Source organism: Ranitomeya imitator, chromosome 1, assembly GCF_032444005.1.
Source record: "Ranitomeya imitator isolate aRanImi1 chromosome 1, aRanImi1.pri, whole genome shotgun sequence".
Taxonomy (NCBI): Eukaryota; Metazoa; Chordata; class Amphibia; order Anura; family Dendrobatidae; genus Ranitomeya; species Ranitomeya imitator.
The window spans coordinates 528,773,004-528,788,406 of NC_091282.1; the positions used below are offsets into that span (position 1 = coordinate 528,773,004).

The 15,403-nt window shown below is 43.7% G+C and overlaps 1 protein-coding gene across 2 annotated transcripts in view; it reads right to left on the minus strand.

The window, feature by feature from the left end:
- LOC138677214 (A-kinase anchor protein 2-like) overlaps positions 1 to 15,403 on the minus strand; it is a 201,134-nt gene that overhangs the window by 126,160 nt on the left and 59,571 nt on the right. Inside the window, exon 1 of one of the 2 annotated variants that reach the window (XM_069767186.1) lies at positions 2,448 to 2,525. The exons of the other annotated variant lie outside the window; for it this stretch is intronic. Coding sequence (XP_069623287.1) covers positions 2,448 to 2,507 — 60 coding nt within the window. The 5' untranslated portion in view covers positions 2,508 to 2,525. Of the gene's footprint in view, positions 1 to 2,447; positions 2,526 to 15,403 lie in introns of those variants that run through there. 2 annotated transcript variants of the gene reach the window in all.

Consider the following 15,403-nt stretch of genomic DNA (forward strand, 5'->3'; position numbering starts at 1 on the left):
TAACCCTAAACACAACACCACCCTAACGCCAACAGCATGGGAACCCGTAGCCGTTCGCAATACCCAGCAGCTGTGACCGGCGATGACTTAAGTAATGTTACCCCTGGTCAGAGATGCTATTTCACATGCTGTCACACAGACGACAGCATGGGAACCACCAGTTGTTTGGGCCCACCATTCACTTGAATGGGATTCGGGATCAAGTTTGTGTACCATTCTGGTACACAAACCGAACCTTTAAAGTCCAGCCGAACTCAAAGGACTCGAACATCAGCGGGTCCGCCCATCCCTACATGTATGTAATGTTCATGAACATGTAATGGACCGGACCGTACAAGCACGTTTTACCTACTGGGCCTCCCCTATCTTCTTATAGATTGTAAGCTTGCGAGCAGGGCCCTAACTCCTCCGGTAACTGTAGAACTATGTGTTACTTTGTATTGTTTTTATTGTCTGTACATTTCCGTGCTTAATTGTAAAGTGCTGCAGAATATGTTGGCGCTACATAAATAAAATTATTTTTATTATTATTGATTATTATTATTATTATATTAAAGGGGTTGCCCGGTCTTAAGCTACAAGTCTGCAGTCACTCTATGTAACTGCACACTTGTGAATCCTCATAGTGCGCACACTGCATGCTGTGAGGATTCTCCAGTGCCGATTACTGTTATAATATCTGGCATTACTACTTTTTGTGGTCTAAGTCCTAAGTGGATTTTTTAAGTCCTCTTTTTGTGTCACAGCGCGGATTTTATCCTCATTCATTTATTATAACGGTTCTGAGAGGTCGCAGCGCCGACCTGTGGATCTGCAGCAGCTGACAACTACACGCCTTTACTGTGTACCACCAGGTGAGCAGTTCTCTCATAATTGATTGGAAACAAACCTGGGGATAAGACCCTATTTGCGATTTTTTGTCTCCTACCTCTCTATACTTTTTGTGGTCGGAATTCCTCAGACTTACTACTCTAACTGTAAAGAACCCTTTCCTATTTAGCTGTCAGAATCGCCTTTCTTCCACCCGTAGTGAGTGCTCACTGATTCTTAGTACGGTCTTTGGAAGGAATAAGTCATGTGCCAGTCCTTTGTGCTGACACCACACATATATTTATACATGTAAATGAGATCTCCTCTGAGGCGTCTTTTTTATAAGCTAAACAAGCCCAACTTATCCAACCTCTCATCATATGAGGCCTTCCATCCCTTGTAATAATCTAGTTGCCCATCTTTGAACTAATTCTAACTTCAGAATATCTTTTTTTAGAATGTAGAATCCAAAACTGGGCAACAATACGGTATCGCAGGATTTTATCTCTCTTTTCATACAGCCTAAAATCTTGTTTGCTTTTGCGGCAGCTGCTTGACATTGAGTACTACTGCTCAACTTACTTGCAACCAGAATACCCAAGTCCATCTCCTGTTCTGTAGTCCCAAGTATGCTGCCATTTAATGTATATGCAGCAATAGGATTACTCCGTCCCAGGTGCATTACTCTACATTTATCTACATGAAATGTCGTTTGCCAAGTGTTTGCCCATTCAGTCATCTTATCCACATCCTTTTGTAATATTTTACCGTTTAGGTCAGTTTTTTATTATTCTACAAAGACTGACACTTTACTCTCAATTCCATCCACAAGATCGTTAATAAAGAGATTATACAATTGTTGACGATATTTGGAGGCGCAAACAGTTCCTAATGGGCTGCAATGTTCCCCAAGTTGTCACACACTTAACGTCTGTCAGCCGAAACAGCAATTCCTTACAAAAACATTATGCTCGGCTCAGCAATGGATACCTGTGTTCAGAATCCTGGAATTAACCTATACAGATAAGTGGCTGCCCAGTCATATAGCTGTGTTTACTGGGTAGTTCCTCCTAAAGTTCAAAAATTTAGATTTATTACGCTTATTTATATAGTGTCATCATATTTCACAGACATTATCATTGCCATTGGAGCTTACAATCTAAGTTCCCTATCAGTATGTCTTTGGAATGTGGGAGGAAACCGGAGGAAACACAAACACGGGGAGAACATACAAACTCCTTGCAGATGTTGTCCTTGTTGAGATTTGAACCCAGGAACCCAGTGCTGCAAAGCAACAGTGCTAACCACTGAGCCACCGTAACATAAAATATCTGCTAAAACCATCACTTAGTTATGGTTAAAGGTAGACAAATTTATCTAGAAAATTCTATAGCTACTGAAGACACATATGTTCCATCCACTTGCAGAAAATGAGTTAAATGGCTGAATTAGTGAAGACAGATTTAGGTTGTCGGAGCTTAATGGTCACCCTGAGCTGGCTTTGGACAGTCTGATGACATAGACAATTAGTGGGATTATCACCTTTCACTTTGTCGCGCTACTGGCAAAGATTACAAAGGGATGCTATACATCCAGCTACATACACAACACAACACAGTAGAAATTAGGTATCTCACCCGCACATCTTCATCCATGCATAGGCATAGTACTTGCCAAGGAGCGGTGTGCCTGAACATTGTTCGCAAATTGGAAGACAATGATGGATCCAAGTACCAAGAAGATATACATTCTTTTCTTCTACAGCTTTCTCAATACAACAGTTGCAATAGTGACGTCTTCCACTAAGTCAAAGACAATTTTACAGCTTATAGGAAGGAAACCTCCATGTGAACTGAAGCTAAAGTGAGACTGTGAAAGTCATGGAGGATAAGAAGCTTTCTCTCAGGAGGAGCTTAGATCAAACTCAATTACCATAACCCCATGAACCTGCCCACCTCTTGTATAGGTTCTAATTCCCACCACAGCAGGTGATGCTAATACTCAAGTCTTTGTCTCCTGGTGTTCCTGGACTTTAAGCATCTAATTCACCATCATAAGTGACACTAAAAGAATGATAAGGCCCTAAGTAACTTACAGAAATGCTGCATTTTATTCTACTCCGATTTTTTGTGTGCAGAAAATCTGCCGCGTTCAACTGTCCAAGCAATTCATGAAAACTCCTGCCCACTGTGCGTCTAAAGACGCTGTTGAACTTTATGGTTTTTTGGTGCATTTGTTTCTCTATAGGCTTCTATGGGGAGCCTGAAAAAACTGCATGTAAAAACAAAGTAAAAAAAATGAAAATGCATTTTTAAGTGCAGATTGCAGCAGGGCCGGCTCCAGGTTTTTGAGGGCCCCGGGCGAAAGAGTCTCAGTGGGCCCCCCTCTTTAACACATACCACGATTCATGATGCACAGATACAGCAGAGAAATATAGCACAACCAAGCAGCATATAACACAGCCCATGTAGTATATAGCACAGGCCACGTAGTATATAGCACAGGCCACATAGTATATAGCCCAGGCCACGTAGTATATAGCCCAGGCCACGTAGTATATAGCACAGGCCACGTAGTATATAACACAGCCCATGTGGTATATAGCACAACCAGGTAGTATATAGCACAGCCATGTAGTATATAGCACAACCACGTAGTATATAGCACAGCCCACGTATTATATAGCACAGCCCATGTATTATATAGCACAGCCACGTAGTATATAGCACAGCCCACATATTATATAGCACCTCCACGTAGTATATTGCACAGGCCACGTAGTATATAGCACAGCCACGTAGTATATAGCACAGCCACGTAGTATATAACACAGCCACGTAGTATATAACACAGCCACGTAGTATATAACACAGCCACGTAGTATATTGCCCAGCCACGTAGTATATTGCCCAGCCACGTAGTAGATAGCACAGCCACGTAGTATATGGCACAGGCCACGTAGTATATAGCACAGGCCATGTAATATATAACACAGCCCACGCAGTATATACCACAGCCCATGCAGTATATAACACAGCCACCCACGTAGTATATAGCACAGGCCCGGGCCGTGACGTAGTATATAACACAGCCCACGTACGTAGCATATAACTCAGCCAGCCATTTAGTATATACAGACAGTCTAGGACTACAAGTCACAGCATCACTAACATACCATATTATTGCACAAGTCCCAGACAGAGAGTGAGACAGTACTGTCTGTCTTGCAACTTGCACAGAGCAGAGACCAGGCATGATGATCCACTCCCAGGCTCACAGCAGGCTGCATCTCCCCCGCAATGCGTTGGCACAACCAGGAACTTGGAAGAAAGACTCACTCACTCTTCATCACTTACTGCTTCACTTCACCGTTGTGGACACAGGCAGGGACAGGGACCGGGTGCATCGTCCGTGCACCTGACTGCATTGCTGCTCCTGCCTCCTGCTCGTCTTTCTGCTTGGCGCTGCGCCTGCGCTGCCGCTGGACACCTGGCCCTGGACGGTGGAGGACGTGGATGACAGCAGCAGCCGGATCTCTTCTCAGAGCTCTTAGGATGATGAGCTCTCACCCGACCGGAAGTGACAGGAGAGATGGCCCGGAAGTGACTGCGTATCCATGGTGACGGTCCTGGAGCCGGAGGTGAGCATTCCTGCAGCTGCGCAGCGGGGCGGTGATGATGGATGTGCTCCGATCCTGGCTGGGAGACTGTCACACTGTGTCACACAACAGCACAGCGACTCAGCGGGCCCCCCCCCCCCCCCAGTGGCGCATAATGGCATAAGTGTGTCAGTGTGGAGTGTGTGAGTGTACAGTAGTACTTGTTGTGAACCAACCGTTACTACTGTAAATGGGCCCCCCTGTCTCGCCAGGGCCCCGGCACTTGCCCGGGTACGCCGGGTGCTGACGCCGGCCCTGGATTGCAGAATCAAAGTTCTTCTTTGCTTAAAACTTGCTTCACATGTGCACCAAAAACACATCAAATAAGAGGGGAAAAGCAGAAAATAGTGCAATAATTAGAGATTGTTATTGTGGATTATATAATGTAAAGTGCTGCGGAATATGTTGGCGCTATATAAATGAAAATTATTATTATAGTTCAGACAAGCGCAGAAAACATGCAGCTGAAAATCAACTGAAAAAATGCAGCATTTATGTTATGTGTTAACAGGGCCCAAAACTGCGATATAGGGATAGACAAATAGACTAACATTATAAAATATTTTTTCTCTGTCCCAAGCTCTCATAAATCCTGAAAATTTGGCATAAAGTTTATGTTGAATTGAATCCATAGTGTGCACCACCTTTAGTATATATACTGTGTTTTTAATCATTTGTATTTCTGAAGCCAAATTTAAATCTGTGCATAAACAATCATTTAAAAATCTAATTCATTCTATTGGTGATGCCATACTTGCATAATTAATTACCGTATATACTTGAGTATAAGCTGAGATTTTCAGCCCCAAAAAATGGGCTGAAAATGCCCTTCTAGGCTTATACTCGAGTCATGGATGGTGGGGGGTCGGCTGGTGAGGGGCAGCGACGACGGTCACATACTCACCTACTCCTGGCGCTCCTGACGCGGTACCTGCATGTCCCATGGTCTCCGGCGCCGGCAGCTTCTTCCCCTGTTCAGCGGTCACATGGTACTGCTCATTAAAGTAATGAATATGGACTCCACTTCCATAGGGGTGGAGCCGCATATTCATTACTGTAATGAGCGGTACCAGTGACCGAAGAACAGGGGAAGAAGCTGCCGGCGCCGGAGACCATCTGTTCGGGAGAAGCTGCCAGGGACCGCGCCGGGAGCAGGTGAGTATTTCATATTCACCTTTCCTCATTCCACCCCGGCCCCGTCTTCCCGTCCTCTTGCTGTGACTGTTCAGGTCAGAGGGCGCGATGACGTACTAATCTGCGCGCTGCCCTCTGCCTGAACAGTCAGTGCGGAGAGACGGTATGCTGAGGAGCAGAGGGCAGCGACGAGAGGTGAGTATGTCATTTTTTTTTTAATTGCAGCAGCAGCATTATATGTGGCACATTGTTATATGGAGCCATAAAGCACTGCATGGAGAATTATATGTGGCACATTTTTATATGGAGCATCTTATGGGTCCATAATGAACTGTATGGAGCATTATATGTGGCACATTGTTATATGGAGCATCTTATGGGGCCATAATGAACTGTATGGAGCATTATATGTGGCACATTTTTATATGGAGCATCTTATGGGGCTATAATCAGCATTTCTGCAGCATTGTATAGGCCAAATATCCATATGGAGCATCTTATGGGGCCATAATCAGCATTTGTGCAGCATTATATGGAGCATATTTTAATATGGAGCATCTTATGGGGCCCATCATAAATTTTATGGAGCATTATATGGGGCATATTTTGTATGGAGCATCTTATGGGGCCCATCATGAACTGTATGGAGTATTACATGGGGCTCCTGATTCAATATGGATATTCATAAACACTTAACCTACTGATGTCTCAATTAATTTTACTTTTATTGGTATCTATTTTTATTTTTGACATTTACCGTTAGCTGCTGCATTTTCTACCCTAGGCTTATACTCGAGTCAATAAGTTTTCCCATTTTTTTGTTGCAAAATTAGGGGGGTCGGCTTATACTCGAGTCGGCTTATACTCAAATATATACAGTATATAGAAGCATTGCATGGCCTAAATGTCTCCTTACACTGGCATGTGAATCTCCACAATGAGAGATGTAACTTCTTTGCCTCCAGACAGAGGCCTCACATACAGTGAAATGAAATCTGATACTTTGCACTGAGGAGGGGCAACACCCAGAAACACGTGTCTGCAAACTGAGATTATGATTACGAGTTGGCTTTTATCCTAAGTCATATGGTAATGCTAGTTGACGGGTCAACATCAACTTTTAGGATTGCTACTTCCAATGGGCAGCGCTAAAGTTCAAGCCCTCTTCTACTCTGAAGAGGCAATTTGCATATCCCAAAACAAAGTAGAAGCAAATCCTCGGTTATTAAACTGAGGTCAAGCGTAATAGTTGTGGACATCTAGTAAAGTGGCTTTTGACTGCATTCTTAACCCCTTAGTGACAGAGCCAATTTGGTACTTAAAGGGAACCTGTCACCTGAATTTGGCGGGACTGGTTTTGGGTCATATGGGCGGACTTTTCGGGTGTTTGATTCACCCTTTCCTTACCCGCTGGCTGCATGCTGGCTGCAATATTGGATTGAAGTTCATTCTCTGTCCTCTATAGTACACGCCTGCACAAGGCAAGATTGCTTTGCGCAGGCGTGTACTATGGAGAACAGAGAATGAACTTCAATCCAATATTGCAGCCAGCATGCAGCCAGCGGGTAAGGAAAGGGTGAATCAAACACCCGAAAACTCCACCCATATGACCCAAAACCAGTCCCGCCAAATTCAGGTGACAGAGTCCCTTTAATGACCGAGCCAATTTTGCAATTCTGACCACTGTCACTTTATGAGGTTATAACTCTGGAACGCTTCAACGGATCTTGCTGATTCTGAGATTGTTTTTTCGTGACATATTGTACTTCATGCTAGTGGTAACATTTCTTCGATATTACTTGCGATTATTTATGAAAAAAACGGAAATATGGCGAAAATTTTTAAAATTTTGCAATTTTCAAACTTTGTATTTTTATGCCCTTAAATCAGAGAGATATGTCATGAAAAATAGTTAACAAATAACATTTCCCACATGTCTACTTTACATCAGCACAATTTTGGAAACAAAATTTTTTTTTGTTAGGTAGTTATAAGGGTTAAAAGTTGACCAGCAATTTCTCATTTTTACAACACCATTTTTTTTTAGGGACCACATCACATTTGAAGTCATTTTGAGGGGTCTATATGATAGAAAATAATGAAGTGCGACACCATTCTAAAAACTACACCCCTCAAGGTTCTCAAAACCACATTCAAGAAGTTTATTAACCCTTTACGTGCTTCACAGGAACTGAAACAATGTGGAAGGAAAAAATGTACATTTAACTTTTTTTTTGCAAACATCTTAATTCAGAACCATTTTTTTTATTTTCACAAGTGTAAAAACAGAAATGTAACCATAAATTTTGTTATGCAATTTCTCCTGAATACACCAATACCCCATATGTGGGGGTAAACCACTTTTTGGGCGCACCGCCGAACTTAGAAGTGAAGGAGCGCCATTTGACTTTTTCAATGCAGAATTGGCTGGAATTGAGATCGGACGCCATGTCACGTTTAGAGAGCCCCTGATGTGCCTAAACAGTGGAAACTCCCCACAAGTGACACCATTTTGGAAACTAGACCCCTTAAGGAACTTATCTAGATGTGTGGTGAGCACTTTGAACCCCCAAGTGCTTCACAGAAGTTTATAACGTAGAGCCGTGAAAATAAAAAAATCGCTTTTGTTTACACAAAAATGATCTTTTCGCCCACAAATTCTTATTTTTACAAGGGTAACAGGAGAAATTAGACCACAAAAGTTGTTCAGCGATTTCTCCTGAATACGTCAATACCCCATATGTGGGGGTAAACCACTTTTTGGGCGCACCGCAGAGCTTGTAAGAGAAGGAGTGCCGTTTTACCTTTTCAATGTAGAATTGGCTGGAATTGAGATTGGACGCCATGTCACGTTTAGAGAGCCCCTGATGTGCCTAAACAGTAGAAACCCCCCACAAGTGACCCCATTTTGGAAACTAGACCCCTTAAGGAACTTATCTAGATGTGTGGTGAGCACTTTGAACCCCCATGTGCTTCACAGAAGTTTATAATGTAGAGCCGTGAAAAAAAAAATCGCATTTTTTCTACAAAAATGATCTTTTTGCCCACAAATTTTTATTGTCACAAGGGTAACAGGAGAAATTAGACCACAAAAGTTGTTGTGCAATTTCTCCTGAGTACGCTGATACCCAATATGTGGGGGTAAACCACTGTTAGGGCGCACCGCAGAGCTTGGAAGAGGAGTGCCGTTTTACTTTTTCAATGTTGAATTCGCTGGAATTGAGATTGGACGCCATGTCGCGTTTGGAGAGCCCCTGATGTGCCCTAACAGTGGAAACCCCCCACAAGTGACACCATTTTGGAAACTAGACCCCTTAAGGAACTTATCTAGATGTGTGGTGAGCACTTTAGACCACCATGTGCTTCACAGAAGTTTATAACGTAGAGCCGTGAAAAAAAATAAAATCGCATTTTTTCTACAAAAATGATCTTTTTGGCCACAAATTTTTATTTTCACAAGGGTAACAGGAGAAATTAGACCACTAAAGTTGTTGTGCAATTTCTCCTGAGTACGTCGATACCCAATATGTGGGGGTAAACCACTGTTAGGGCGCAACGCAGAGCTTGGAAGAGAAAGAGTGCCGTTTTACTTTTTCAATGTAGAATTGGCTGGAATTGAGATCGGACGCCATGTCGCGTTTGGAGAGCCCCTGATGTGCCTAAACAGTAGAAATCCCCCACAAGTGACCCCATTTTGGAAACTAGACCCCCCATGGAACTTATCTAGATGTGTGGTGAGAACTTTGAATGCCCAGGTACTTCACAGAAGTTTATAATGCAGAGTCGTGAAAATAAAAAATATTTTTTTTTCCACAAAAAAGATTTTTAGCCCCCAAGTTTTTATTTTCACAAGGGTAACAAGAGAAATTGGACCACAAAAGTTGTTGTCCAATTTGTCCTGAGTATGCTGGTACCCCATATGTGGGGGTAAACCACTGTTTGGGCGCACGGCAGAGCTCGGAAGGAAGGAGCGCCGTTTTGGAATGCAGACTTTGATAGAATGGTCTGCGGGCATTATGTTGCGTTTGCAGAGCCCCTGATGTACCTAACCAGTAGAAACCCTCCACAAGTGACCCCATTTTGGAAACTAGACCCCCCAAGGAACTTATCTAGATGTGTGGTGAGAACTTTGAATGCCCAAGTGCTTCACAGAAGTTTAGAATGCAGAGTCGTGAAAATAAAAAATATTTTTTTTTCACAAAAAAGATATTGTAGCCCCCAAGTTTTTATTTTTACAAGGGTAACAGGAGAAATTGGACCACTAAAGTTGTTGTCCAATTTATCCTGAGTATGCTGATGCCCAATATGTGGGGGTAAACCACTGTTTGGGCGCACGGCAGAGCTCGGAAGGGAAGGAGCGCCGTTTTGGAATGCAGACTTTGATAGAATGGTCTGTGGGCGTTATGTTGCGTTTGCAGAGCCCCTGATGTACCTAAACAGTAGTAACCCCCCACATGTGACCCCGTTTTGGAAACTAGACCCCCCAAGGAACTTATATAGATGTGTGGTGAGAACTTTGAATGCCCAAGTGCTTCACAGAAGTTTAGAATGCAGAGTCATAAAAAAAATATATATATTTTTCCACGAAAAGGATTTTGTAGCCCCCAAGTTTTTATTTTCACAAGGGTAACAAGAGAAATTGGACCCCAGAACTTGTTGTCCAATTTATCCCGAGTATGCTGATGCCCCATATGTGGGGGTAACCCACTGTTTGGGCGCACGGCAGAGCTCAGAAGGGAGGGAGCACCATTTGACTTTTTGAGCGCAAAATTGGCTATCGTGTTTGGAGACCCCCTGATGTACCTAAACAGTGGAAACCCCCCAATTCTAGCTCCAACCCTAACCCCAACACACCCCTAACCCTAATCCCAACCTGATCCATAATCCTAATCACTAACCCTAACCATAATCACAACCCTTACCCCAAAACAACCCTAATGTCAACCCTAACCATAACCCTAATCAAAACCCTAAATCCAACACACCTCTAATCCTAATCTCAACCCTAACCTCAAACCTAACCCTAATCCCAATACACCCCTAATCACAACCCTAACCTTAACCCTAATCCCAAACCTAACCCTAATCCCAAGCGTAACCCTAATGCCAACCCTAACCCTAATACCAACCCTAATCCAAACCCTATCCCTAATCCAAACTCTAACCCTAACTTTAGCCCCAACCCTAGCCCTAACTTTCACACTTGCGTTGTTTGACATCCGTTGCAATCCGTCATTTTGGACAAGAAACGGATCCTGCAAATGTGCCCGCAGGATGCGTTTTTTGCCCATGGACTTGTATTGCCGACGGATCGTGACGGATGGCCACACGTCGCGTCTGTCGTGCACTGGATCAGTGTTTTGGCGGACCGTCAGCACAAAAAAACGTTCAATGTAACGTTTTTTTGTACGTTGCATCCGCCATTTCTGACCGCACATGCGTGGCTGTAACTCCGCCCCCTCCTCCCCAGGACATAGATTGGGCAGCGGATGCGTTGAAAAACTACATCCGCTGCCCACGTTGTGCACAATTTTCACAACGTGTGTCGGTATGTCGGGCCGATGCATTGCGACGGCCCTGTACCGACGTAAGTGTGAAAGAAGCCTAACCCTAAATTTAGCCCCAACCCTAACTCTAAATTTAGCCCCAACCCTAACCCTAAATTTAGCCCCAACCCTAACCCTAAATTTAGCCCTAACCCTAGCCCTAACCCTACCCCTAACCCTAGCCCTAACCCTACCCCTAACCCTACCCCTAGCCCTAACCCTAGCCCTAACCCTAGCCCAAACCCTACCCCTAGCCCTAACCCTACCCCTAACCCTAGCCCTAACCCTACCCCTAACCCTACCCCTGACCCTACCCCTAACCCTACCCCTAACCCTACCCCTACCCCTAACCCTACCCCTAGCCCTAACCCTAACCCTACCCCTAACCCTACCCCTAACCCTACCCCTAACCCTAACTCTACCCCTAACCCTAACCCTACCCCTAACCCTACCCCTAACTCTACCCCTAACCCTACCCCTAACCCTAACCCTACCCCTAACCCTAACCCTAATTTTAGCCCCAACTGCTGTTCTCCTGCCGGCCGGCAGATGGAGACAGATGGCGGGCGCACTGCGCATGCGCCCGCCATTTTCTTTTGCCGGCGGCCAGGAGGAGCAGCAGGAGGACCCAGGGACACAGGTGAGTATGGCAGGGTCCCCGAATCCCCCTATTTCTCTGTACTTTGATGTGCGATCACATCAGAGGACAGAGAATTACACTTTGACTTTTTTTTTTGCGGTCGCCGGTAAACAGTTAATTACCGGCGATTGCAAAACAGGGGTCGGTAAAACCAACCCCGGTCATGCTCTTTGGGGTCTCGGCTACCCCCGGCAGCCGAGACCCCAAAGATTCTCGCGGAATTGAAGATGGCGGCGCCCACCGGGAGCCACGAGGAGTATCGGGGGAGATAGGTGAGTATTGGGGGGCTACCTGGGACCCCTTTTCTCTGTCCTCCGATGTGCGATCACATCAGAGGACAGAGAAATTAAAAAGAGATCGCGTTTTTTTTTTTTTTTTGCAATCGCCGGTAAACGGTTAATTACCGGCGATCGCAAATGCGGGGTGGGTTAAAAACCCCCCGAATCATGTTCTCTGGGGTCTCGGCTACCCCCGGCAGCCGAGACCCCGGAGAAAATCCGACTCTGGGGGGCGCTATTCACTTTTTTTTAATTAACGGCGCTGTGGTTTAAGTACCCTTAGCGGCCGCCGTTAAAAGGCGTATCGGCGGTCGCTAAGGGGTTAAGCGGGTCCATTAATATAGGAATGTCATCCCCATGGCAGCATTAGACTCTTTAGCATTTTCCTCCCTTTCAAGTCTCATTTGTCAATGTGCTGAATCCTCCCAGAATTTGAGCTTGAATAGTGCAGGGTGTAGTAAGTTGTCCCTTGTCATCTACCTGATACATGTGTTATGTACCTGCATCAGAGACCATAAGGAAATGGCTTGTGCTAGCTTTCACATATCAGTCACATAGACATATCATTTAGGGATAATGGGATCAGGTTGAAATGCAGGATTGCTTGCTGGACTGAAAGCCTGGATAATGTTTTAGTGCATCCTCGAAGAACAATAACCGAGCTCAAGGATTTGTCTGCACAAATAAAGCAAATACTTCAATCTGGCAGTTAGTTCAGGCAAAAAGGCTTCTGAGGTGTCTATAAAAATTAGTGACCCATGAAATGTTCTCAAAATGAACTCTATTACTACTCAGCATCAGGCTCCAACTGGCCCATAGGGTAACAGGGGAATCCCCCTGTGGGCCCCTGTGTAGATCTGGGCCCCCAACCCCACTGTATGGGCAGTACTTGGCACAATTCACTTGATTCACTCTGTACAGAAAAAAACAGCATCTCATCATTTATTAACCACGCTACCCAGTTTATTATTATATAGAGATATAGGTAAATTTGTGAATGAAGGTAGTATAATATTTGCATGCAGATGAAAAGTAGCCCCCCCCCAAAGTTAATGTTATTGGTGGGCCCTTGTCACCCCAGTCCGACACTGCTCAGCATGTTGGTAAATTACAACAGAAAGCCATTATTGTCATGGTTGTATGTTGGCAAATTAACTCCTTCATGACTAGGCTATTTTCTTCAGCAGACTCCTGTCATGGTAACTTATTAGCAGCCCATGATCATGTCACAGGAGCACCGATGAGTGCATGGAAAGACGCTTACCCCCCTGCTGGTGCATGTTATATGTCAATGTCAGAGATTTTCAGCTTTGCTTTTCCTACGGCTATTAGAGGCAGGTGATGGCTGAATAAATCAGCCATCACCTGCCAGAAAAGATGCAGACTCGGCTTGAGAGCCTGCATAAAAGATAGAAACACAATATATGTTGTTACGCTATATGTCATGAAGGGGTTAAAGTATAAGAATACGGCAAAATTTTAAAAAAGTATTGATTTAAAATAACTCACTGTTTTGTATGTGCATTTCCTATATCAACCAATGTCTCGCCATGGTAGACTACAAAGGTAATTGTGTATAGTCTGATCCTCTAGTCATTTATTTCTGTAATAATACTTGTACTTTTACTGTCTATAAGTTAGCAACAAGCATGGTGTGTTAGTCTGATCATACATATTAGATTACAATGATACTTAGGCTGTTCATTCGTCAACAGCCATCTCAGCTGACACTGCCATACATAGGAGCGCTGTGTTCTCTGATAAACCTGCTAGCTGACACATCAGCCGGCGGCTTATCTCAGCAATGTCAATGTGATTGGCAGTCTGAAACCGGACATGCAAGATCGACATCTCCCCTGACCATCAGTCAGCCAACATCCACATACACATTAGACCGTCTGAACCCATTGATATCGCTAGCATCAGCCAACATTAGTTTATTGTCTATGGGGGTGCATTAAGTGTAAGGGTTTATTTGTAGAGTGTAGCCAAAGAGACACATAGTACACCATGAGAGCTGAAAACACAATTCAATATGATTTTTTTTTTAATCATGACTAATTGCAAAGAATTTAAATTTTATGTTTCAAACGCTGTGGAGCAGTAAGAGAGTGGTTGAAAAGGTAAACATATCTTTAAAATGTAAGCCAATCAGTGATCCAGTGAGCAGTAAGGGCTGGATCCATGTGTAGATCTGAGCTGACTAGAAAGAGATAGGTGGTCTGTAAATCTTGTCCATAGTTGTCACAATCACTCACCAACAATATCACCCCTGCTCCAGTCACTACACAACACACTCTCTCTGTGGCCATGCTCTCTCCTATGTTTAGAATTTTGCACTCCCTGACTATGCTTCCTAGTTCTCGTTCTGGCACTACACATTGGAATCTTCCATCTGACAACGTCACTAGCAGAGATGCTAAAGTTGTGAGCTGGGTTTTTTGTAGCAAAGTCCTGCTCCATGTGTAGGGATCAAAATCAAAGTGAGATGATAACCTCAAAATCCCATTAATTACACTCTTCAATTTATCCATAGCTCAAATGTGTTGTAACCTTAAGGGTCCATATCTTGTCCATTTTGGCCATATTTAAAAAAAAAACGAGAAGCATAAAAGGAAAGCATCCAAGCTGCTACAAGCCAAATGTGTTTAGATAAATTATGGTACAATGCACAAATGGGCATCCATAAAAGTGACACCAGACACTCAAGTTATTTTTTATATGACCAGAAGCTATAAGCTAAACCCCTGGGTCACCCAGGACTAACTTGACTCTATATTGGCTAATAAATCACCAAAACATGTATTCCAAACCATGGACTACCAAAAGAATGCATACTATGTATCGAGAACTCTACAGAGGCTGTATCGTACACACCTAATACAGCCTCTAATCTAGGGATGTGGTCTCATAACTAATTGAAGGGTGACAGGACGGCATGAAACTAATGACGATGAGGAAATACAATATCACATGATTTACTAAGTGTTATTGATTACATCATTTCCTGTATCATTACTGAGAACAAAGACCACTGTGTTTCTAGGAGACAGAGAGTACACTGAACTAATTCTGATGGTGCGATATGGAGTACTCTGCTGTCCAAAGAGTAATACTAATTTTCGAAAATTTCCTGCACTATATTACCCTACCATATAAGGGACCCTTTTAGGGATAAATGTTCCCTCATAACCTGATGGTTTCAATCTTCTCTGTGGGCAACACTTGTACCTGGTTTGTACACATACTTAGAAAAAAGTGGTTAGGTACTATTTGTCTTATTGTATATGCAAATTGTGTCTTCCGAGAGGAAGATGACTGTAACTAGTGCCATATG